The 27,151-nt window shown below is 42.5% G+C and overlaps 1 protein-coding gene across 3 annotated transcripts in view; it reads left to right on the top strand.

The window, feature by feature from the left end:
- The window catches only part of pik3ap1 (phosphoinositide-3-kinase adaptor protein 1), a 98,437-nt gene that overhangs the window by 50,783 nt on the left and 20,503 nt on the right, over nt 1-27,151 (top strand). For all 3 annotated transcript variants that reach the window (XM_043678651.1, XM_043678652.1, XM_043678650.1), the window contains exons 5-10: nt 2,045-2,187; nt 7,690-7,822; nt 11,588-11,784; nt 20,032-20,236; nt 20,644-20,745; nt 21,106-21,282. In XM_043678651.1, the coding sequence (XP_043534586.1) occupies nt 2,045-2,187; nt 7,690-7,822; nt 11,588-11,784; nt 20,032-20,236; nt 20,644-20,745; nt 21,106-21,282 (957 nt within the window). The remainder of the gene's footprint in view (nt 1-2,044; nt 2,188-7,689; nt 7,823-11,587; nt 11,785-20,031; nt 20,237-20,643; nt 20,746-21,105; nt 21,283-27,151) is intronic.

The raw sequence follows: 27,151 nt of genomic DNA, 5'->3' as shown, positions 1-27,151 counted from the left end.
ATCAGTAACTGGATAGGACGTTACAACAATTGACAATTGTTTTACACTCACCAACACTGAGATCAACTTTCACTTCCAAACATTTTAATTTAACTTAAAATTTCACCAGTAGCCATGGTGGAAACATTCTCTTAGTTGGAGTGTCATTTTATCAATATTATCCTGTTTATTCCCTTCGGAAGATGTTTATTTTTGATAATTTAAGACCCAATTTCTACCAATCACTATCACTAGTTAGGCAGCATTTATTCCCCATCTCTAATTGCCCAGAGAGCAGTTATGAGTCAGTCACATTGCTGTGGGTCTGGAGTCACATGTCAGCCCAGACCAGGTAAGGATGGCACGTTCCTTCCCTAAAGGACATTTGTGAACCAGGTGGGTTTTTCTGAACGATCGACAATGGATTCATAATCATCATTAGACTTTTAATTGCACATTTTTCCAGTGTGATGTGTGAGGTAGCATTTTTGTGTCTAACTCCTTTGGAAGGATTGATAATCACATCAGAAGAAGGAATGAATCAAAAACACCAATGAGGAATGAGTAACTGACATTAAGTCAAGTAAACAAATGTCTCAATTTTTTTCAAACTTTTCATTCACTCATCAGCATGTGCCACGGATCCATTTCCAAAACATCTCTCATGCACTAGCCCAGCCATTTGCAACCTGTTCTTTATCAAGCTGGGATTTACGTAGACAAACTGAGAAGGAATGGGACTGTCAACCAGCTCTGAACTACAGCTCATTCCTCATGGCAAGTGTTTCAGTTAGAAAGAGAGATTGTACAGACTGGGTTGATTTCCTTAGAGCAGAGGAAATTAAGGGGGGACGTTTTTAAGGTGTATTAATTATGAGGGTAGATAGGAAGAAACACTTCACCTGGATGGAGGGATCGGTGATAAGGGGAGGGGGGTAGATTAAGGTAAGGGGCAGAAGGTTTAGAGGGAATGTGAGGAAAAACCCAGAGGGTGGTGGGAATCTGGAACTCACTGTCTGAAGGATGGTAGAGGCCGAAACCCTCATAACATTTAAGGTCATAACATTTAAGAGGTATTTAGATGTGTACTTGGATGCCAAGGCTACAGGCCAAATTTTGGAAAGTGGGATTAGAATAGTTCGATGGTTGTTTTTGACTGACGTAGACTCGATAGGCCCTTTTTCTTTGCCGTAGATCTCTATGACTCTATAACATCGTCAGGCAGCAACTTCCCTGTGTTATTGTTTACATTGGACTTTGCAACCACTGGTTTCATTTGCCAATTTCTCTGCCAACTCACTGTTGGACTTACACCAGTCCAGTCTCTGCCCGCAGCCATGTGGGGGTGCAGCTCTACAATTACCATCTTCATGATAATTCCACCTCCTCCGAACATTCTTCCTGTGCCTCCCTGTGTACTGACACTAACCACCCTCCCCAAATTCCTGCTCATGTCTGACCAATCCCTTTATAAAATGCCCTGTTTTTGATGCACACAAACCTACTTGGCAAATGTAAGAGGCTCTGCTGTTAATCAAGTACATTCAAGTTCAGAGGACTGCATCCAAAATTAGCAAACACTCAAATCTCAGAATGGTAATGAAAGATCTATCGAATATGTGATCACCCGAGTTAGGGACAGGAAAAGGACATTTCGCTCCTTGAACCTGTTCTGCTTATTCCCGTTAACATCATGGCTGATCTAATCTGAGTTGAAAATGTGTTGCTGGAAAAGCGCAGCAGGTCAGGCAGCAACCAAGTAAGCAGGAGAATCAACGTTTCGGGCATGAGCCCTTCTTCAGGAATGAGGAAATTGTGTCCAGCAAGCTAAGATAAAAGGTAGGGAGGAGGGACTTGGGGGAGGGGCATTGGAAATGCCGTGTTGCTATGGTCTGGCGATGGAGGAGTCCAAGGACCTGCATGTCCTTGGTGGAGTGGGAGATCTGAGTGTTAATGCAGGTAGAGATGACATTGTGTTATCAGATTTAATAATACAGATATTAGGGATGGTGTGACGTTATCTTCGATGATGGAATATCTAACACCTTTGCCTTGTATTTCACAGACATGCCTTCAGGATTGATTACACTCACTATATACTCAGGGGATTTGAAAGTAAGCTCAGCAACTCTAGTTTATTACACTGACATGGAAGAAATTGAAAACCTTCTGAGGAATGCTGTCAATCCTGTGGAATTTATGTGCCAGGTAAGTCGTTTGCAGCACCTGTAAAGTGGTTACACTGAGTTCCAAAATCAACCCCATTCCAGAAAGAGAGGGTGCAATGAAGACTTACTGTAAAATACAGGGTTTAAGTTGAATGACTAGCAAAGGAGGTGTCAGTTTTCATGAGCAGAGGAAGTTGAGTGATTTAGGACAGGTTCAAATGCTGAGCAGGTTGATGGAGTAGATAAGAGGAGCACTGGCGCTGTATCGACCAGGAGGCCTGTGTTCAAATCCCATCTGCTTCAGAGGTGTATAGTAACATCTCTGAACAGGTTGAATTGGAAAATATCCAGGATTTGTGAAGTGAAATTATTCCTGATCGGCAGAATAAAAAAAAGTTAAAGGACTAAAAGCTGGGATGTGAATTATTTTTACCTGGCGAAATGCACTGCTTGAAAGATTGTTAGAAGCAAATTTAACACTGACTTGGAAAGGAAATCAGATAAATAATTAATTATTTGCAGGAAACAGGGAAAGAGCAGGAGAACAGGGCTGTCAAATATTATATATCAGTCTGTAGTCCAAAGATTAACTCATTTATGCGGAATTGAAATAGGTACTGTCATTAGAGTATTATAAAAGTAAAAGTGAAATGCAGTGAGATTTGTTTAGATGGAGTCTGTTGTTTAACTGGCTGTGATTGGATAGAACATGTTGTTAGACAGGACAATGACTACAATTGGTTGAATTTATGTTTTGGCATCTGCAATTTTGTATCTAGAATGGAGGAAGGTAGTAACTAGGTACTTGTACTTTGACCCACTGACATTGGCTTTCTGATATGTAAATATATCTGCTTTTCTTGATTTTAGGTTCAAATCTATTGTTTCGAGTTTAGAGTTTCAGAACAAATTCTCAAGACCTGGTGGCTGTAAGGGTCTAAAATGTGAAAAAAAATTTCCTGTTGGCTATCTCAGCTTTGCCATAAATTTAATGAGAGTGGGGAACTTGATGAGGGGAATGGAAGAAATATAACATTGATTCAGTCGGGTCACGTGAGGTTGTGACATTGTCAAAGAAACTTTCCAGTTAACCTGAGCTGCAACTTCACCCAAGTGTTAAATGAGACAATGCAGAGAGAGCTTTTCTCTGTATCTAACCCTGTGCTGTACCTGTCCTAGGTGACAATGTAGGGGGGGGGGGCTTTTCTCTGTATCTAACCCTGTACTGTACCTGTCCTAGGTGACAATGTAGAGAGAGCTTTTCTCTGTATCTAACTCTGTGCTGTACCTTCCTGGGTGACAATGTAGAGGGAGCTTTTCTCTGTATTTAAACCCACTCTGTACCTGTCCTGGGAAGGTTTAATGGGGACAGTTTAATTTCAGTTTAAAGAGTAGAGGGAACTTCATTCTAAAGCTAACCTGGTGCTGTCCCTGTCCTGGGAATGTTTGATGGCCAACAGTATAGATGAGCTTTACATTTAAAGTGTAAGAAGAGCTTTACTTTGGAGCTAATCTTGTGCTATCCCTGTACTGGGAGTGTTAGATGGGGACAGAGAGCTTTACTTTGTATCTAACCCTGTGGCTAAGTTGGATCTGGGAGCAGACAAAGGCACTGGATGTCAGAAATTAACCTTGAATATAAAATTCACAAGAAAGGCAAAAGAATAAATTTGCAGTTGGGTGTCCATGGTTTTAATGATGAAGCTCTGTGTAGGAGTCTGTGGTTACAGGAGCATGCTATTGAAGTTATAATAAAGGAAGAGAAGAAATGGAAATGGGAGAGCAGCCTTCAAAAGGGAGAAGTACCAGGCAAGGAAGCAGACAGAGGAAGTATCTAATCTGAGCGATTATTGAGAGAGCCAAGGAGATTAACCCTTAGAGTTATACATATGAACCACTGTTGGTGTCTTTGGTATTGTGTTAAAATCTAATTAGGAGGAGTAACCTGAATTTCCTTATCCCACTCCTCCAAGGGTCACAATCAAGTTTGAATTAAAGTTTAAAAAGGGTGGTATTATTACCAATTATACATATTATATAATATGTATAACATTAACTCTGCTTTCTCTCCACTGATGCTGCCAGTCCTGGCGGAGTTTCTCCAGTGATTTCTGGGTTTTTTTTGCAGATTTCCAGCATCTGCAGCTTCTTGTTCTATTTAAAGGGATCTGAAGGGGATTGACACAGTATACTCTGAGAGATGGTTCCCCTAACAAGGGGCACAGTGTCAGGGTTTGGCACCAGAAGGGAAGAAATAAACAGCTCAGAGGATTGTGAATCTTTGGAATTGTCTATCCCAGAGTGTTGAGAAGATATCATTATTGAATATTTTTAAGGCTGGACTATTCCAATTTTTGGATTTTCGGGGAATCAAGGTACATAGGGAGTGGGTGGGAAAGTGGACTGGATGTTCAAAGTCAGCTATGATTTTACAGAATGACACAGCAGGCTGAATAGTCTTTTCCTGCTTATATTACTTGTATTTTCAGGCTTTCAGACTTTTTTGCTCCATTAATTTCAATTTGACAGTGGATGTCCCTCCATCCTTGGGCACCGCGCTGACTCAGTGGTTAACTCTGCTGCCTCACAGCACGAGGGACCTGGGTGTGGTTCCACTCCCAGAGGTGGGTGTGGTTCCACTCCCAAGTATGTGTGGAGTTTATATATTCTCCCCGTGTCTGTGTGGGGATGCTCTGGTTTCCTCCCACAGTCCAAAGATGTGCAGGTTAGGTGGATTGGCCATCCTAAACGGCCATAGTGTCCAGGGATGTGCAGGCTATGTGGATCAGCCATAGGAAATGCAGGGTTACAGGGGGTTGGGTCTGGGTGAGATGCTCTTAAGAGGTTGTTGTGGACTTAATGGGCCGAATGGCCTGCTTCCACACTGTAGGGATTCTGTGATCCTCTCTGTATTGTTTCTGATCTTTCAGAACAAGGATGGGCACCTGGTCAGAACTTCCTCAATGCTTCAGTGTGGGCAAGTGTGAAGTCATTCACTTTGGACCTCAGACATGTAGAGAAGAAAGTGTTTCTAAATAGTGAGGAGTAGGAATAGTGAGAGAGTTAGGGATTCAAGTACGAGTATTGGTAAACAATAATTGAAAAGTTTAGTGGAATGTTAGCCGAGAACAAAAATGGCATGAGGTGGACGTTTTGGTCTGAGAGTATGCATCTCTGGTCAGACTGCATCTGGATTACTGCAGTCAGTTCTGGGCATCATACCATAGGAAGGATATAGTCACCTTGGAAAGAGACAGCACACATTCACCAGAATGGTACAACCCTAAAATAGCTAAATTACAGGGCGAGATAAGTGAGGCTTGCAGCAGATTGTAAAATGCAGGACTATGTGTTGAAGAAAGGGACAGGTGTCACAAAGGTGCAATACGAAAAGATTGCTGACTTGGATCTTCAACCGTCACACGCTGAGGGACAAGAAACCGTAGAACCCTTTGGGCTGCTTGAACATACACTGTGAAGATCATGAATGCTGAGACATTTCAGAGTGGAACATGCTGCAGGGAGAAAAAGCTTATTTCTATCACACTTCCTGTAATTTTCAATTTCAAATGGTTTGCCCTTCGGCTGTGTGTCTGACATGGAATGTATGTCGTAAATATTAAGGTTATTACAGGTGTATTGAATAACAAAAGTGAGAAACACATTGTATAAAACCAAGTTAGATCTAGTTGTTAATTCTATCAAGTGCAAATGATTTGTCAAGTATTTATTATGCAAGCTTTATGAATAAAGTACATAAAGCTTGCATAATAAATACTTAACAAATCATTTACACTTGATAGAATTTACAACTAAATCTAACTTGGTTAGATTTGAATGTATGAATAAAATACATTTTTGGGAGTAAAGAAGATTAAGGGATGATCCAGTTGCAGTCCTAATGATGATGAAATGATTTCATAGGGGAGGTAGAGAGAACCTTTGTTGGGGGAGTCCAAAACCATGAGACTTAACCTACAATGTGAAGTTCAACTGTTCAGATTAATGTCAGGAAGCACCGTGTGATGCAAAGGGAGTGAGAATCTGGAACTCCCTTACCCAGAAGCTATTGAGACTAAATCAGTAGAAAATTTCAAAACTGAGATGAATGGATTTTTTTGTTAGGCAAATGTGTTAAGTGATGAAGAGCAGAGACGGGGAGATGGAGTTAAGATGCACATCAGCCATGATCTAACTGAACAGGTTTGGGGGCTGAATGGCCTCCTCCTCCTTTTATTCCTCAATACCATTTGACCATTTCACCAGGTTTAATTCTTTTCTTAATGACTTCTAATGTTCTATTCTATTTTAATTTTTTTGCTGTGGTGCGGGTGTATTGCAGATGGTGGTAACTCTGGGTATTACTTATTATGACCAGTCCCTAGGCAACATTCTCCTATCTAGTGTGATCCCAGATGGGATTCCTCAAATCAGCGGTTCCCAATGTGTAGGAATGACAGGCTGCCCTTGGTTATTCAGCCCACTCCCCTCAGTTGGTCGCAGCAAGTTTAATTTTGAAATGATTCCTTGGGTTTTGACAATTCTTGTGGTTGCCATTGTTGATATATATTTCCAGATTTCAGAACTGAAATGTCATCAGTTGCTTTGATAGGATTTGAACTAATTTGTCTCCACGACGTTTGACTCTGGTGTGTCCACCTAGTAATGTTACCACCATGTTCCTTCTAATTGTTTTTCCACAGAGTTAGTTTCCAGTCGGTGTGCATAGAACCTCCCACTTGAGGAAACATTGGTTACCACTACCCCAAAATCTCCTTCCTGATAACGGAACACATTTTTAAGCTGTTTCAGTTTGAAATCTGAACAGTTTTTGTGCAGACAACTGCGATGCTTGTTTGACAGAATTGTTTAATGAAGAGGAAGGGAACAGGACATTAAATGAGTTTACTCAAATGGAGACAAAGCCTAGCTCAAATGTGAGGGGATGAATGTCTAGTCCCATGTTTACTGCAAGGAAAATTCAACCCAAGGGTAGTAAACATCTAAATTTAGCTCTACAATCTGATTTACACCAGCATTACACCATTCAACATGCCAGTTTGGATGTCAGGTGTTATGTTCCTTAAATCCAAAACATTTAAGCAGGTGATAGCCTAGTGATGTTATCGCTGGAGTATTAACCCTGCAACCCTGGTAATGCTCTGGAAACCTGGGTTCAAATCCTGTCTTGGCAGATGGTAGAATTTGAATTCAATAAAAATATGGAATTAAGAGTTGAACGATGACCATAAAACCATTGTTGATTGATGTAAACCCCCATCTGGTTCACAAACTTCCTTCAGGGAAAGAAACTGCCATCATTACCTGGTCTGGCCTACGCATGACTCCAGATCCACAGTAATGTGATTGACTCTTTCACTATCCTGTGAAATGAGGATTCCAACAGCAATTAGGGATGAGCAACAAATGCTGAAATCCCCCCCCTATAAAAAAACTAAGAAATAAAAACAACTGTAAGTGATTAACACTTATCACTGATGCACCTCTGAAGTATAAATCCCTTTGTGTTTCCTGTCAATAGGCTTTCCATATTGTACCGTATAACAGAGAAACACTGGACAAACTACTGACAGAGTCACTGAGGAGAAACATGCCATCTAATGGACTGCATATATTTGGAATTAACCAGTTAGAAGAGGATGATCTATCAACGAGTGAGTATTTGAAGTTACTTCCAGACCCCTGAGGGGATTGAATGTTAAACACACCCGTGGTTCGTGATCAGTTCGAGTCTGGAAGCTGGATTCTGATGACTCTGTCCATGTTAGAATGGAATTGAGTGAGCTTTAAAGACAGTGGCTGGACCCAATTCTAGAATTCCTGTCCTCCTCCCCGATTTCTACCACCGATTATTGTTAGTAACACAGGACGAGGGTTTGCGTAGTAAACCCATACACAGAAGTCCTGGCCTGGCTGGCTCCATTGCGGTTTAGACCCACCCCTCAACAGTTTCATGGAATCAAATCTGTTTTGGTAAGTGACATACTGATGGCATCTCAAGCACCGTGAGCCATAGGGGACCTCTGTTCTGCAGTCGGGAACATTGTGGAAGCTGGAAATGAATTTGCTGTCTTCACAATATTGTAGTGTAATGTTGTGTGCCAAGTTAAAAATATTCGTAATACTGTGATTTTTGGTTTATTTAGAAGATGGTAAGTTATCATTAAATTGACCAATATTTTGAACTTGTATGAGTTTTCAGATGCATTACAGTATTACCCAATAGATAAAGTTCCCTTCTGTAATGAACAGGGATACCAATTGCATCTTGTACTTTGATCTTTTCATTGATTGACAGGTCAGCTATCCTTTAAGCCTTTGAAGCATTGCAACAGATGGACATCTGCTCCATTACTTCAAAGCCTCTACTGTATTCAGGCCTGGAACCTGTGTTCTGAGCAATACAGTTGAATTATCAATAAGTCACTGAGCATCAGATCCACAAATGGATTCATTTGAATAGAGACTGCTGGTAGAACTGTTAAAAGGGCTGTGAGCTCCGTTTTGAGTGACTGATTTATAAGTTCCTGATAGAATTATTTTCTGAGGAGGTTTTTGAATGGCTGTTTTGTTTTATTTTCACAGTTGTCTGGCCTGGATTTTATTTTTTTCAAATGAAATTTAAACTTCATTCCATTTGTTTCATTTGACAGTTCCATGAGCATTTCAAAGCGTCCCAATATTCTATCTATTGACTGGGGGAATGGGTATAAAGAACATTACAAGTGATTGGTGTAATTTACTGCAGCCATTAGACATCTTTTCTTGGAGCTCAGGGGCACTGAGGAATCGAAGGGTGCATGCGGGGGTGGAGGTGAGAGATAGTCTGCCCAAAGGTCATGTGCAGAGCTGGGCTGATGTCCTTGGCCTTGAAAGTGATCTTCCAACTTGCCACCTTTGTGTTGGCCCCCTTCCATTTCCACCTGTGCCCTGCTTCAGGAAGCAGTGGACCTGACTCCAAGCACCTCCTCCATAACGACCTCACTCTGATAATACATGGCCGGGCACCGCCAGACAAGAGATGGGATCACCTTGAAGGAGCAAGTCCGGACCTGAATATCTGAAAGGACTGGATAGTTCCGTCAAATGGCTCCTTTTTAAATTGGCTGTAGTTGCAGTTTCAACATTCAGCATTTCCAGACCCGACAGATGCCAAACCAGTGAAACGAGGGAGGTGGAGGGAACACTTTCATTGGAGACCAGCTAAGACCAAGTATGAGCTACTCACATCTAAATAGCTCACAAAATCCCCTCAAATCGAGGTGTGGTCTGATTTAAATTGTGAAATGTCTTAAGTTCTCTTTATTTTATTACCTTGGAAGGACTGTTATTCTGAACTTTTTATTTCTTTATTTTTCGGATTTATTGTTTTGATTTTGTACCTTTGAAGGCCTGTAATGCTGGACTTTTTATTTCTTTATTTATCCCTAAAGATTGGTACTCAAGAACCTGTACCCAGGTAGCCTTGTACCTAACATGGCGCCTTAAGTGGTGACCTGTAAACTTTTCACTGTACTCATGTGAGTAGATGTGACAATAAAGCTCATTCATTTCATTCTGTCATTAAACTGCTAAGTTGATGGCACAGGGTACATCCAGAAATTATTCCCTCTGGTGAGGGAATCAACAATGAGGGGGCATAATGTTGATATTGGAGTCAGGCTGTTCATGGATGATCTTCACACACAGAGTGGTGGAAATATAGAATTCTCTTTCTATTCCCCAAAAGACTGTTGAGCATGTGGGTCAATTCAACATGGAATATAGAGCTGTACAGCACAAGAACAGGCCCTTTGGCCCATGATTTTGTGCCGAACATGATGCCAAATGAAACTAAGCCCTTCTACCTGCTCTTGGTCCATATCCCTCCATTCCTTGCATATTCATGTACTTATCTAAAAGTCCCTTCAATATCTCTGTCGTAACTGCCTCCACTACCACTCTTGGCAGTACGTTCCAGACTCCTACCACTCTCTGTGTAGAAAACTTGCCCTTCACATCAACTTTGAACTTTCCCCCCTCTCACCTTAAATGCATGTCCCCTTAGTATTAGACATTCCAACTCTGGGAAAATATTCTGAATGTCAACCCTATCTGTGCCTATCAAACTTTTATAGACTTCTATCAAGTCTTCCCTCAACCACTTAAGAGAAAATATCCCGAGTTTTTCTAGCCTCTCCTTATTTCTCATACCCTCTAATCCAGGCAGCATCCTGGTAAATCTCTTTTGTACCCTCTCCAATGCCTCCACACCCTTCCTGCAATGTGGCCACCAGAACTGAACGCAATACTCTGTGTGGCTTAACCAAAGTCTTAGAAAGTTGCAACATGACATCCTGACTCTTGTACTCAATTCCCCGACCAATAAAAGCAAGCATACCATACACCTTCTTTACCACACTATCCATTTTCAGGAAGCTATGGACTTGAACCCCAAGATCCTTCTGTACATCAATGCTGTTTAAAGTCCTACCATTAACTGTATATTTTTCTCCAACATTTGATCTCCCAAAGTGCAACACCTCACACTTATCTGGATTAAACTCCATCTGCCATTTCTCAGCTCATATCTACAACTGATCTATATCCAATTATATCCTTTGACAACCTTCTGCACTATCCACAACTCCACCAATCTTTGTATCGTCTGCAAACTTACTAACCCACCCATCTACATTTTCATGTAAGTCATTTATATATCACAAACAGCAGAGGTCCCAGTATGGAACGCTGCAGAACACCACTATAAGGACATTACAAAAACACGATTGGGCAATATGCATTGAATTAATTGGGGAAGGCGGTGATGATATTATTCTAATGTCAAAGGATTAATTATCCAGGGACTTAGGCTAATGTCCTTGGGAGATAGGTTCAAATCCTACAACAACAGCAGGTAGAATTTAAGATTAATCAATATGTCTGGAATTGGAAAGCAACCTCACTAATATGAAGTTCCAAGAAGCTATTTTCAGTTGTCACAAAAGCCATTGGGTTTGCTGCTGTCCTTGAAGGAAGGAAATCTGCCATCATTACCTGGTCTGGCCAACTCCAGCTTACAGCAATGCAGCTGACTTTTAACTGCCCTCTGAAGTAGCCTAGCAAGCCCCTCAGTCCATTTTTTAAAAAGTTTGCTCATTGGAGGTGAGCCTCTCTGATAGGGCCAAAATTTATTGCCCATCCCTAGTTGCTTCTTGAACCACTGCAGTAGATAGGCCAACAATGTCCTTGTGGGGGGGAGGGAAATCCAGGATTGCGAATTCAGGATGGGCTATATTATGCTGGCCTTTCTAGCAACACACACACACACACATTCATTGAAAGAATAAAACTGAAAGACAGGCTGTAGATCTGCTTCTAAAATGGCGAGAGGTCTAGTGAGTGTCAGTGTGCTGATGAAGCCTTTATTATTCACACAGCTCAACGAGATGAAGAGCTCCCGACCCTGCTTCACTTTGCAGCCATGTATGGTTTGAAGAACCTGACTGCCCTACTTCTGCAGTGTCCAGGGGCGTTGCAGGCTTACAGTGTGGCCAACAGACATGGGGATTATCCAAACAACATGGCAGAGAAGAATGGATTCAGAGACCTCCGGCAATTCATGGATGAGTATGTGGTAAGGCCTGCTGTGTTCCTCAAACACTGCAGTTTAGGTGGGGGTCAAGGCTTTCTACCATGAACATGCTGTCAGAGTATTTCAGCCCCAAACCCACCTCACGACCAACAACTTTATTTTGAATCACTAATACCACCAACCCACCCCGCGCACCACCGCATATTTGAAAAGACACTAACAGCAAAGAAAGAGATTGTTCAGCCTGATGTGCTGGGACATGTGAAAGAGCAACAACAACAGAAATTGTTGGAGAAACTCAGCAGTTCTGGGAAGAAAGCGGAGTTAATGTTTTGTGTCCAGTGACTCTTCATCTGAGTGAAAGAGCAGTTGTATCAAACTGTACAAAATGCAAACCAACAGTCAACAATGAACAATATGCAGCACTTTGCAAGAAACAACAATTTACAGGGGAAAGGGGCGGTTAGGCCAAACCCCAAACCCTTCCATGCAACCAGTTTTCAAGGAAATGCAGACAAATCCCAAATACCACCTTGTCTCCTGGTTATTTTTTTTCCCAAAAAATCTCAAACAAATGTCTAACTGTGGTAGAGCTTATTTATTCCCCAGCACCCATGTGTGTGTGCAGGTGTGAGACACAGTGAAAGATACAATCTTTATTCAATTCCCACCACCAGGAAGAAAGAAAACACCCAAGTGTATCCTGGTTATATTTTTTTTATTTATTTTTTTTTTCTTTTCTTTTTATTAAACCCCCACACTACCGCCTAACTGCGGGAGTGCTTATTTTTCCCTAGCACCCATGGTGTGTGTGTGTAGGTGTGAGACACAGTGAGAGACACAAGGTGCACAAATCTTTATTCAATTTCCACCACCAGGAAGATAGGAAAACACCCGAGTGGCCAGTGACAAACACTGCCCTTCACTTCAAAGGGCAGTGCTGTGTGATCAAAACAGTGAAGGGGAGGGTAGGGACTAAATCAAAATAGAGTTGGAGGGAGAATTAATGCACTCCACTCCCTGCGGTGTGTATCCTGGTTATATATTTTTTTTTAGTGCTTATTTTCTCCCCAGCACCCATGGTGTGTGTGTGCAGGTGTGAGACACAGTGAAAGACACAAAGTGCACGAATATTTATTCAATTTCCACCACCAGGAAGATAGGAAAACACCCGGGTGGCCAGTGACAAACACTGCCCTTCACATCAAAGGACAGTGCTGTGTGATCAAAACAGTGAGGGGGAGGGTAGGGACTAAATCAAAATAGAGTTGGAGGGAGAAATAATGCACTCCACTCCCTGCGGCGTGTATCCTGGTAAAATTTTTTTTGTTGTTTTTTTTAAATTTAACCCCCACACTACCACCTAAGTGCGATAGTGCTTATTCTTTTCCCCAGCACCCATGGTGTGTGTGTGCAGGTATGAGACACAGTGAAAGACACAAAGTGCACGAATCTTTATTCAAATTCCACCACCAGGAAGACAGGAAAACACCCGGGTGGCCAGTGACAAACACTGCCTTTCACATCAAAGGGCAATGCTGTGTGATCAAAACAATGAAGGGGAGGGTAGGGACTAAATCAAAATAGAGTTGGAGGGAGAAATAATGCACTCCACTCCCTGCGGCGTGTATCCTGGTTATATTGGTCAGCCAGGGCTTTCCTGATTCACCCAGGTTAACAACTCCAATCAAGTATCTCGTCATCCCAGTTGCCATTCCCAGTTGTCCTTGAGAAGCTGGTGGTAACTGCCTACTTGAACTGCTGCGACAGTCCATTTGGCGTTGATAGACCCTCAATAGCATTACGAAGGGTGTTCAGGAGTTTGACCTAGTGACAATGAAGGAAATGGTAATATATTTCCAAGTCAGTGAGCGGCTTAGAGGATAACTTGAAGGTGGTGGTGTTCACATGTATCGGATGCCTGTGTCATTCTAGGTGATGAAGGCATGGGTTTGGAAGATGCTGTCTAAGGAGCCTTAGTGAATTTTTGCAGTGCAAAGTGCAAAAGTGGTGGAAGGAATGGATGTTGGTGCCAATCAAGTGGAATGTTATGTCTTGAATGGTGTCAAACTTCTTGAGTGTTGTTGGACCTCACCCATCCAGATAAATGGGGAGTGCTTCATCACACTCATGACTTGTTTCTTGTAGATGAAGGACCTGTAATGGGGAGTCAGGAGGTGAGTTAATACCTGCAGTATTTCTAGTATCTGACCTACTTTTGGAGACACTGTATTTATAAGGATAGTCCTTTGGTCTAACCAATAATTAATGGTCACTCATGAAAACTAAACTGATAACTCATGCCAGTACAGGGGTAATCATTCAGCTTGGTGGAATGTAGAAACTCATTTTTCACTGAGGTCAGTCCTGGGATCCACTGTTAGTCACCATTGACACACATGGAGTGAATAAGTACTTGAACAAGTAACTCTATTGAAGTAATTTGCCAAAGACACAAAGCTGGGAAATATAGCTAGCAGTGACATAATGCAACACAATACTGATCTAAAGGGCAAAGAGAAGGGGGAGAACAATGAAAAAAACAGGGAGAATGTTCGTTGCTCTTGCAGGGACCTGGCAGAGATGCGATGGGCTGAATAGCCTGCTTTCATGATGTAATCATCATAGAATTCTATAAGCAGTGACAGGATTCAAAACTAAATACAGGATGATTACTAACATATTCCAACTCTGAGTGTTTTTACTCAGTGCTTTTAAGGATGTGGAACTCTACAAGTGATGATTCAGGAAAATAGCTTAGATGCTTTCAAACCGAAACTGGGTGAGTAGACAGAATATATATCCTGAAAACCCTGTTGTAATACAGATAGAATCAATTAACCAATTTGATTCACTCCCTTTGATATCAAGAAATGGTCAGAGCCATTGGGTATTGCAAAAGCCACAGGTTCTGACAGCATTCTGATGACAGTACTGAAGATGGGTTCTGCAGAATTAGTCATACGCCTAACCAGGCTGTTCCAGTACAGTTACAATACCCGACAATGTGGATAATTGCTGAGGTATCTCCCGTACACAAAACGCAGAACAAATCCAACTCAGCCAATTACTGTGCTATCAGTCTATTGTTGACCATCAGTAAAATGATGGAAGGTATCATTAGCAGTGTTTTCAAGCACCACCTGCTCAGCAATAACCTCCTCAGGGCCACACCACTCCTGACCTCATTACAGCCTGGTTCAAACATATACCAAAGAGCTGAATTCCAGAAGTAAGGTGACAGTAACAGCCCTTGACACCAAAGACATATTTGACTTGTAAGGCATCAAGGAGCTCTCACAAAACTGGCATCAATTGGAATCAGGAGGGAAACTCTCCTCTGGTTGCACTTATACCTGGCCCGAATGAAGATGATTGTGATTATTGGAGGTCAGTCATCTCAGCTCCAAGTTATCTCCGCAGCAGTTCCTCAGGGTAGTGGCCCAGGCCCATCTATTTTCTTCTGTCCATCATAAGGTCAGAAGTGGGGGATGTTCACCGATGATTGCCCAATGTTCAGCGCTATTTGTGACCTCTTAGATACTGTAGTAGTCCTTGTCCATATGCAGTAAGATCTGGGAAATATCCAGGCTTGGGCTGAAAGGCCGCAACTAACATTCATGGCACATAAATGCAATGATCATTTTCAAAAGGAGATAATCTAACCATAACCCCTTGACATTCAATGTTTAAAAAAAGTAGAATTAAAGGCACTCCATTAGAAAGCGCGCTGTATTCATACAACCATACAAACAAAGAAAAAGAGTAGGCCACTTGGTACTTCAAACCTCTGCTGCCAGTCAATCAGATTGTGACTTATAACCTCAATGATTCCTGAAGAAGAGCTCATGCTTCTCCTGTTCCCTGGATGCTGCCTGACCTGCTGCGCTTTTCTAGCAACACATTTTCAGCTCTGATCTCCAGCATCTGCAGTCCTCACTTTCTCCTATAACCTCAATGGTCCATTCCTGGGTGTTCCTGATAATCCTGGGTGTTCCTGACAGTAATCTTCCCCTTCGTACATCCACTTGCACAAAATGTTAATTTTAATATACACTGTGAGTTTGATTAGATTCCCTACAGTATGGAAACAGGCCCTTTGGCCCAACAAGTTCACACCAACCCACCCAGACCCATTTCCCCATCCTATAATTACCCCTGTCTAATGTATGTAACACTACGGGCAATTTATTACGGCCAATTCACCGCACATCTTTGGATTATGGGAGGAAGCCGGAGCACCCGGAGGAAACCCACGCAAACACTGGAAGAATGTGCAAACTCCATGCGGATAGTCGCCCGAGGCAGAAATCAAACCCGGGTCCCTGGTGCTGTGAGGCAGCAGTGCTAACCACTGAGCCACTATGCCAGTTAAATGGTGTGATTTAATTGCCATTGCAAGGACGAGGTTACAGGGTGACCAAGATTAAGAACTGAATATCCAAGACCATTCAGCTCAGCTCAGCTCAGCTCAACCAACAATCATCCACGTTCCACTTGCAATCACAACCTGTCGATGATCTCGACACCTGACGATGATAATGGTTCTCAGCTCCTGGGAGAACCACCTTCCTGATCATGGTCTCTCCAGTGCCTCTGTGACCTAGTCTGTCCCCTGCCAGGTGAGTAGGTGGCACTCCCTCAGCACTTTGTGAATCACCTGCCTGAATTCTGGGCTCAAATCTCTGGAATCTGACTTGAAGCCTCAATGTGGAATAGACATAAAGGAGAAAGAAGTGGGGTCATGCTTCTAACAAGGGATGAGATCAGTAGATTAGCAAGATCAAATCTTCAATCGAAGGATCAAGTTGTAGAATCATTTTGGTTAGAGCTAAGAAACAGCAGACAGGAATTCATAAGCTACCAAACTGTTACAGTAAAAACAATGACTGCAGATGCTGGAAACCAGATTCTGGATTAGTGGTGCTGGAAAAGCACAGCAGTTCAGGCAGCATCCGAGGAGACAGGTCATGGGGACAGTGCTGAGCTGGAAGTTTGGAACTTGGGTGACGTGGGGGAAGAGGAAATGAGGAAACTGTTAAAGTCCACATTGATGCTACAATAGTTGGCTATGATAAAGATTAGGAAATTAGAAGTGCATGTGACATAGGTATTACAATAATAACTGGCAACCTCCGTTCATACTGACTGGGTTCTTGAAAGCTGCAGTAATCAGCTGTAGAGGAGGAATTCCAGGATTGTGTAGAAAACAGCGTGTCGAGGAGCCCATTGTGCTATTTGGATTGAGCATAGCCAATCCACCTAACAGTGCACAGTGGGAGGAAACTCATGCACAGAAGAATGTGCAGACTTCATACAGATAGTCACCCAAAAGTGGAATCAAACCCGGTGCTAACCACTGAGCCACACATGCCACCTTGAAATATGGGCATAGCTGTAGAAGTTGAACGCATTCACCCCAACTCCTACATACCAGGTATCATGACGATCATTTACTCATCCTCAGCTTTATACTGATTATAAAACTCAAAATATTGATTCATCTCTGCACAGTCAGCTCCCTCACTGCCCACGCTTGTGTTAGTTGTGGCTGTGTTGTGGTAATACTCATTCTGAGTCAGAAGGCTGTGGGTTCAAGCCAGATTCCAGAGATTTTAGCACAGACTTCTGGCAGGTGATTCACAAAGTTGAGGGAGTACCACATACTCACCTGCCAGGGGACAAAGTAGATCTCAAAGTTAAAAATCACCCAACAGGTTATAGTCCAACAGATTTATTCAGAAGCTTTTGGAGCGCTGCTCCCTCTAGAGTTTGCACATTCTCCCTGTGTCTGCATGGGTTTCCTCCAGGTGCTCCAGTTTCCTACCACAGTCCAAAGATATGCAGGTTAGATGAATTGGTTGTGCTAAATTGCCCACAGTGTTCAGGGATGTGTAGCTTAGGTGCATTAGTCAGGGGAAATGTAGAGTAATAGGGTAGGGGGAATGGGTCTGGGTGGGATACTCTTCGGAGGGTCAGTGTGGATTTGTTGGGCCCGGTGACCTGTTTCCACACTGTAGGGATTCTATAATAAATCTCTGATGAATCATCCTGAGGATCAGTAAATCCTTTGCTGCCAGATTGTATGACACGAAGCCCAACCCCAGACAGTGCGGCCTCCCAGTCATTCCTGTCCTCTATCGTGGAGGTCTTAGACAACAGTACACAGGACAGGCTGGGGACCAAGGCCCTCGAGTCCTAAGAAAAGAATAAAACTTCCGGAAGTGATGGCTTACCAGCCGAGTTGTATTCAGCTCTGTGGGACTTGATTGGCCAGGACCTGCTGGAGGTGTATGACAGTATGTTCCTGTCAGGTACCACAAGCGAATCCATGAGGAAAGGTATCATCACCCTCATCTGCAAGCAGAATGGGAAGAGGGAGGAAATTAGAAATTAGTGGTCAATATCATTGCTGAATACAGGTTACAACATCCTGTCCAAAGGTCATCGCCAACCGGATAAGGTCTGCTCAGGGATCAGTGGTTCAACCCAACCAAACCTGTGCTGTACCATGCAAGACGATCTCTGAGAGCATTGTGCTCCTCAGGGATACGATCGCCTACCTGCAGGACAAGGGATGGAGGCCTGCCTCATCAGCCTGGACCAGGAGAAAGCCTTTGACAGGATATCGCACACCTACATGTGGGACGTGCTCTCCAAAACAGGCTTTAGGGTGGGAACCTGAGTTGGATCCAACTACTCTACATCAACATGGTTAGCACAGTCTCAATCAATGTGTGGGAATCGGAAAGCTTCCCGATCAGATCTGGAGTCAGGCAGGGCTGCCCACTCTCTCTGTTGCCTTGTTTGTGTGTTGTATAGAGCCATTTGCTGAGCCCATCAGGAAGGATGTGAGCCTGAGAGAGGGGACTATTCCAGGCAGCAGAGGTCAGCAGGTCAAAGCCTCCCTGTCCATGGATGACGTCGCCGTTTTCTGTTCGGATCCACTGTCAGAGCGCAGACTCGTGAGCATCACAACCACTTCAGACTGGTCTCGGAGGACAAGGAAAATCGAATCAAAAGCACAGCCAAGTTCTTTGGGAACATGGTCGAGAGGACAGATTAACTGGAGGTGCTGGGAACATGGTTCATGGGGCCAGGACATGTGCAAAAACTTGAGGGGGGTGTATTGCCAAGGTGAGGGAGAAATTGGGTTTTGGGAGCACCACTCCCTCTCCATTGCAGATAAAAACCCAATCATCAGGTGTCAGGAACTCTCAGTGTTGTTGTACGTTGAGCAGATCTGGCTAATTCCCTGAAGCCATCTTCAACTTCATCTGGAGGTCTGAGATGGACTGTATCTGCAGGGACTCCACGTACAAAGCTCTGGATAAGTGGGGAGGCGGGGGGGAGCAAGAACATACCCAATGTTGCCCTCATCCTGATGGCCTCCTTTGTTAGCAGCTGCATCAAGCTGTGTGTAGACCCTACGTATAAAAACATCACGTGTCACTACACATTGAGGTTCTCCCTGTCCCAGGTGTTGCGAAGGATGAGATTGGTCTCAGTGCCGTGTGATGCTTCCAGTAGTCAGACTATTCCCTATCACCTATCCTTCATAACTTTCCAACAAGCACCAAGACATCGCTCAGGCACTACCTATGAGATCCTTCAAGTACACCCAGACTGTCTGTACCACCACACGCTCCCCTCGAAGCAGCTGTTTGGCAGGGGGAGGGGAGAAGCAGGTAGAAACTTACACATCTCCTTCTGAAATGTGCCTTTGCAAAGGAAGTCGGGAGGAAGATGCAGTGGTTTTATTATTGAAGTTCAAACTGAGCAGCTCAGTGACATTGGATGCTGTGCTCTACGATCTAATGGCTGAACATCTACTTCAAAATCTCCACCTATCATCTATTCATTACCCTCTCTCCCCATAAAAAGGACAACTTTTTTTTCCTAGTTACTATCAGTTTTGAGGAAGGGTCACTGGACCCCAAAACGTTAACTCTGATTTCTCTCCACAGATGCTGCCAGACTTGCTGAGCTTTTCCAGCAATTTCTGTTCTTGTTTCTGATTCCCATCATCCACAGTTTTTGTTTCTGTTTTTAAATTTTGATATAAACCTGATTTGCCCTGTAAGTGGATCCTTAGTGGCCTTAAATATCTGCAGTCTCTGAGAGTGGTCCCTGAGTGTGGGAATGCTTTGAGGGCTGTTTCCAGAATCACTGCCCCTTAAACGTTCCTGGCCTTCCCACATGCCATCTCTCAGTTCAGCGGGCAGCGTTGTTTTGGAGTCCCCCTTCTCTTTGGGGATTCATGCTGATTGTCTCAATTGCTCTTTTCAGGAGACAGCTGACATGTTGAAGACTCACCTCAAAGAGGAGCTGTGCGGTGACATTGAAGGGGAAAGGGACGAAGACCTGTATGAGTCCATGGCAATTGTGTCGAAAGACATCCTGATGAAATGCACCTTAAACCCTGGCTGCGATGAGGACATTTACGAGTCAATGATGGAAATACTGCCTCCGTCAGGGGTTATGGACAGCACCTGTGAGTCACAGTGAAAACACACATTGAGCAAGTCACTGCCCAGGATAACTATGGGCACCTGGCTTCCCAGAGCTTTCAGGATTAATCACTGACCCATTCCAACTGAACCTTAAAATACAAAGCGATGGATGAGCAAAATAAACGCCATTATATAAAGCAGTAACAATTTCAGTGTAGCACACTGGCTGCCATAGATAATTATAAAAATAATTTGTTTTTCTTCTCTGTAATTCTAGCAGTGCACATGCACAAAGAGGTAATTTTAATACTTGTGCTTTCTGTAGGAAAATCTATATTAAATATCTAAATTGATGGATTAACCTGTCAGTGGTAGGAGATTATATTGTGCCCTTAAGGGGTTTCAATTTGATTTTGGAAGATGACATTTCAATAAAATTTGCTTGCAGATGAGCCAATGTCAAACCTGATGGGAGCAGCCCATGTATCTACTCGAGTTCCAGATACTTTTGGCTCCACGACTGATTGCATACTGAGGAAATTCCTGCAAGGTGGGCCATGTTATTTTTTTGCTTCAGTTTCTTCCATGGTAGCTGACACCAACCTGACTGGTTCAACTCCATTGAGGCTAGAGAATGTGGCAGTTCTGCCGAGAAAGATGTCACTGATCCATACAGCCTTGTCTTCATCCAGCCATGAGGAGACTGGGGGAGCTCTGGCTGGTGCCCAGCAGCACCAAACCTATGTGTAGCTGACACTCAGGATGGAATGAGACCAATCATCCAACACAGATATGGGATTTTCCTAGTCTCTGAGTTCCGCCACCCGATACAATGTTCCATTGTTCAATGGAGTTTGGCCCCAGATTCTGAGGCGCAATTTAATTTGTGTTTAAACAATGGTTATTGCAGGGAATAATGACAAGTCTGTGGACTGTGATGGCCCTGGTGAAATGGAAGAGGCAGGTGTATACGATACCATGCCAGATGATGACAATCGTCAAGAGATTATGAGCAGACCTCCACTCCCTGTCCCTCGTCTACACACTGTTCCCGATGTCGATGACATGAAGCCCTACATTTCTAAAGGTGAGGAGGAACCTGTTTTTGAAAGATAGGATAGTGGGAGTCACGGACAGATGAGGAAGTCCATTTGGTCTGTCTTAACTCTTGAGTGTGGGGCCTAGCCAGTACCAGTGTAGTTGGTCAAGATGTCTGATGTGTTTTTGCTGCAGCCATTGAAGATATTGAGCATGGAATTCACTAAAACTCCTCAACCTCTGTCCCTTGGTTACAAATAGTATATTTTAAAGCAGGGCAACACCTTTATCTTCTGATTCAACTTAGGACACTCGGTCTCTAGTCTTTCTGCAAAGTCTCAAGGACCTTCTAGCTTGGATAGCAGGGTAATTTCATTGCCAACCATCTTGCTCACCCTGTCACAGAGGCTGTTCCTTATTAACTCTTGCCAAGCCACAACCCACAGTGTAATCAGTTACAGCATTATATGCTGATTAGCCTAGGTTAGGCAAGGCTTGTTGCTAATTAGTTTAATTTATCAATTATCCGTGAGCTCATATGATTCACTGCAGTCTGTTTGTTATCTCCTTGTGACTTTTGGACAAATTGAAATGTGCTTTGTTGGGGAAAAGGGAGGAGCATACAAACAGAATCCAGCGAGGAACACTCATGTCTCAATTCTCACTTCATTGGCAAAGTTCCTGCTAAATCAGACTTTGTTCTGTTAGCTGATTTTTGTTATTGTTTCTGCTGTGTTTTAGTGCTTGGAAAGAGTTTATGTTAGTTTGGAACACAAGAAGTAGAAATAGAAGTAGCCCCTAGAGCTTGTTCCACCATTTAATCTGATCATGGCTGATCTCATCTTGACTTCAACCCATTACTAGTTAAAAATCTGACTGTCTCCTCCTTAAATTTATTCAGTGTCCCAGTGTTGATCGCACTCTGGGGTAATGAATTGCACAGATTTCTGGCCCTTTGAGAGAAGTAATTCCTCCTCATTTCTGTTTTTAATCTGCCACCCCTTATCCTAAAACTATGATCACTCTTCTTGGATTGTTTTCCCTTGAAGGACACCCTTTCTACGTCTTCTTTGTCAATCCCTTTAGCATCTTATCCACTTCAATCGATCTCCTCTCATCCTTCTAAACCCTTGCAAGTATGGGTCTAAACTCCTTAATCTCTCTTGAATAACCTTTATTTAAAAACAAAACATATTGTCTAAAATGCTTCCTCATAATTTCAAAACTATATAAAAAGAACTAGTGCAGAAGGTCACAAAATACAATAACAAATTGTGCAGGATGTGAAATATTCTTCAATATGTAGTCTCAATAACCATACCGTTACAAACTTTACAAAGTTCAGTAACTGATACAAAGGATACATCTAGTCCAAAGATTGGCTTTGGTCACCTAGAATTGTCTCACTTCTAAAGCAAATTAGAACTCACCAGTTGAGAAACACAGTCATGGTTACAATTTATCAGTAAGGGCGAATGGTTTGGGAGTATATTAACTTTGCTTTCTTTGGCCTTGAAGATTGCATGTTCTCACAGTCATGAAATGGAAATGAGCTAAGCAGGGGTCCCTTGGCCTTGCAGCCGTAACTTGAATACATTAGAGTATTGTCTTCAACAAATTGCTAGAGAAACTCGGCAGGTCTGGCAGCATCTATGCAGAGAAAAGCAGAGTTTAGGTTCTAGGTCCAGTGACCCATCTGAAAGCCCTGTTCTGAAGAAGGGTCACTGTCCCCCAAAATATTAACACTGTTTTCTGATCCGCACATGCTGCTAGACCTGCTGAATTTCTCCAGCAATTTCTGATTTTGCTACAGATTTCTAGTATCTGCAGCTCTTTGATTTATTTTCGGTTAGTGTCTTCACTCTGTTCACAATCCCATAATGCATTTCCTTCAGGTGAGGCTAAGCATGTTGCTAAAGTAAAACAAACTATATTGGCTACTGTCGAGAACAATGGAATCCTACATTTTACTTTAATTGTGTGGTTATAACTAAACTAAGTCAATGACAAAATGTTAGTTTCCCTTCCAATCCTAGAGTGCTCCACCAGTCACAGCTCACCAGTGTGAAAAAGACGCATTTATTCAGAGGTTTTGTTTTCTGTCTGTTAGCCAATCATTACACAATCTCTGCACATCATCACCTGTTCCATGAGCTTTAAATGTTTCTAATCAGCCTCCAGGAGGGAGCTTTATCTAAAGCCTTCTGAAAATCTAAGTATACTATGGCCATCAACACTTCTTTTATCATTTCTGTGAGTAATATTTTTTTTAAAAACTTCATAAGGTTCATCAGACATGATTTCCTATTCACAATACAATGCTGACTGTGTCTAATCAGATTGTTATCATCGTTATACATGTATTTATCACATCTTTTAAGATGGATTCTAGCATTTTTCTTACTTTTTTTACTCATTCATGAGGTGTAAGTGTTGCTGACTCTGGTAACATTTATTGTCATCCCAAGCTGTCCTTGAGAAGGTGGTGGTGCACTGCCCGTTGAACAGCTACAGTTCATGCGAAATACGTTAGACCCACAATGTCATTAGGGAGAGAGTTCCAAGTTTTTGCCCCAGAACCAGTGAAAGGACAGTGATATATTTGCAAGTCAGGATGATGAATGGCTTGGAGGGGAACTTGCAGGTACCGGAGTTCCCATGTATCAGCTGCCTTTTGTCCTTTTAGATGAAAATGGCCCTGGTTTTGGAAGGTGCTGTCTAAGAAGTCTTGGTGAATTTCTGCAGTGTATCATGTGAATAGTGCACACTGCTGCTACTGAGCATCATTAATGGAGGGAGTGAATGTTTGCGGATGTGGTGCCAATCAAATAGGCTGATTTGTCCTGAATGGGATTGAGCTTCTTGAGTGTTGTTGGAGCTAGACCCATCCAGGGCAAGTTGGGAGTATTCCATCACACTCCTGACTTGTGCCTTGTAGACTTTGGGGTATCAGGAGGTGAGTTACTCACCACAGGATTCCAAGCCTCTGACCTGCTCTTGTAGCTACATATGGCTAGACTAGTACAGATTTTGGTCAGTAATTTCCAGTTCTCTACTGCCCACCTTTTTTAAATAACAGGGCTACATCTGTAACAACCTAATCTGTCAGCACTGCTCCAGAATCTACAACATATTAGAAGATGACAGCCAATGCATCCACTATTTGCATGGCATCTCCTTTAATATTCTGGTCAGACCCTGGGGATTTATCGACATCCAGTGTCACTAATTGCACCAGTAATATATTTTTGCTCATACCAATTTCCTACTATTCCACCTTCCTAAAAGACTCTGCTTCCCTAGCACTTTTGTGAAGATTTTACTGTAATGACAGAATATAAGTAGAGAATGGAACATGTTATTTATTGCAAGGGGAATGGAACATAAAAATGGGAAGTTTTAATGCAGCTGTACAAGCCTTTATGAGACCATATCTGGAATACTGTTCTGGACTCCTTATTTGAAACAAAATATATACTTGTTTAAGAAACAAATCAGAGAAGATTCATACAACTCATTCCTGGGATGAAGGCCTTTTCATGTGAAGTAAGGGTGGGCAAGTTGTCCTTTCACCCAATGGAGTTCAGAAGAGTGAAAGATCTCATTAAAACTGAAAGAACCTAAGGGGACTAGACAGAGTCGATATTGGGAGAATGTGAATTAAATTAGGATGTTAAGGATAAGGATATTAAGAAAAAGATGTTGCTCTTTTAAGAAAGAGATGAGATTTTATTTTCTCTCTGAAGTTGTTAAAGTGTGGAATTCTCTTCTGCAGAAATCAGTGGAGGAGGCTCAGTTATTGAAACAAATTAGAAATTGCTGGAGAAACTCAGCAGGTCTGGCAGCATCCGTGGAGAGAAAGCAGAGTCTATGTTTTGGAAGCATGAACTCCACTTTCTCCCCACAGTCTCTGCCTGACCCACTGAATTTATCTGGCAACTTCTGTTTTCTTCCAGATTTCCAGCATCCACAGCTCCTTGCTTTTTCCTCAATTATTGAGTTTATTTAAGGTGAAGATAGATATAATGTTGACAAACAAGTGAGTCGAGGGTGATGTGGCAGACAGATAAAATGTGTTGAGCCCAAAACCAGACCATCCACAACCTTATTGAATGGTGAAAACGGGTTCAAAGGGCCAAATGGTCTATCCCTGCTGCTATGTTCCACTTTCCTGACTCTCCCCACCCACTCCCCAATAATCTGTGACTCCTTTTCCAATCAAAAATCTAACTCAGCCCTGAGTATATTCAGTGACTCACCCTCCATTGCTCTCTAGGGGCAAGAATTCCAAAGATTCATGAATCTCTGCTAAAAGTAAGTCTTCTTCATCTATTTCTTGAATTATGCCCTTTGTTGTAGACTCCCCCCTAAAGGAAACAGTGTCTTCTCAGCATCCAGCGTGTCAACTGTCCTCAAAAATCTTCTCTTTCAATAAGGTCACTTCTCAATCTTCTAAACTCTAATCAAGCTTACCTCATTAGACAAACCAATTAGCTTAGGAATCAGCAAAGTAATGTTGTGAAATTTGAAAAGCTTCAGAAAAGATTCACAAGAATGTTTCCAGGGTTGGAGGGTTTGAGCTACAGGGAAAGGCAAAATAGGCTGTGGCTGTTTCCCTGGAGCATTGGAGACAGAGAGATGACCTTAGAGAGGTTTATAAAATCATGAGGAGCATGGAATAGGGTAAATAGGCAAGGTCTTTTCCTTGGGGTGGAGAGTCCAAAACTAGAGGGCATAGGTTTAAGGTGAGAGGGGAAAGATAAGGGAGGCAACATTTCATGCTGAGGGTGCTGTGTGTATGGAATTAGCTGCCAGAGGAAGTGGTCAAGCATCTGGATGGGTATATAAATAGGAAGAGTTTAGAGGGATTTGGGATATAAACAGATTTATTTAGGAATCTGGTCAGTTTGGACGAGCTGGACGGAAGGGTCTGTTTCCTTGCTATACATCTCTATGACTCTATGACTCGAAGTGGACCTTGTTTGAACTGCCTTGAATACACGTGTATCCCTCTTTTAATAAGGAGTCTGAATCAGTGGGTACTATTCTTGATGTGGTCTCACCAATGCCCTACACATTTGCAGCACCCAACTTTAACACTTCATCTCCTTCAAATTAAAGGCTAATATTCCATTTGTTAATCACTTCCTAAACCTATATGCTAACTTTCTGTGATTCATGTACAAGGGACCCGCAATCTTCCTTTACCTCATCATTGTGTAGTCTCTCACTTTGTAAAATTGTTCCATTTTTCCTGCCAAAAATCTCACAATGTTCACCAACTGCCTCCTCACCTTATGTGCACTGTCCATTTTAGTTTAAAGTTAAAAGTCACACAACACCAGGTTATAGTCCAACAGGTTTAATTGGAAGCACACTAGCTTTCGGAGCGACGCTCCTTCATCAGGTGATTGTGGTGAATCACCTGATGAAGGAGCGTCGCTCCGAAAGCTAGTGCTTCCAATTAAACCTGTTGGACTATAACCTGGTGTTGTGTGATTTTTAACTTTGTACACCCCAGTCCAACACCGGCATCTCCGAATCATTTTAGTTTAGTTATTCTCCAATTCCTTCATCTTCCAACTTCAACCTCTCACCATTTTACAGTGATCTTTGCCTTCCTGCCGTAAAAGACTTCCACTGGATCACAGTGAAATCTCCCCTTTTCCCTAACCTTTGTCCATGTGACCCATTTTGACTTTGGTTCATTCCTCACTCTCCTTTTAGGGTTTTTCAGCAGCAACAGTCACTATTCACAAAGCCAAATGGATTCAGTGCCACAAGGTATCATTCAACCTGTCCTTACTACAGCCAATATGTTCTCACAAGTTCCCAGCGTTTGATTGCTATGAGTTCACTTTATGCTTTCCAAACTTGTCGACATACATGTGTGTCAATGCTTCACTCTGCTGCAATCT

The sequence above is a fragment of the Chiloscyllium plagiosum genome, chromosome 38 (assembly GCF_004010195.1).
Source record: "Chiloscyllium plagiosum isolate BGI_BamShark_2017 chromosome 38, ASM401019v2, whole genome shotgun sequence".
In the NCBI taxonomy this organism is placed as follows: domain Eukaryota; kingdom Metazoa; phylum Chordata; class Chondrichthyes; order Orectolobiformes; family Hemiscylliidae; genus Chiloscyllium; species Chiloscyllium plagiosum.
This window is presented reverse-complemented; position numbering and strand designations above follow the sequence as displayed.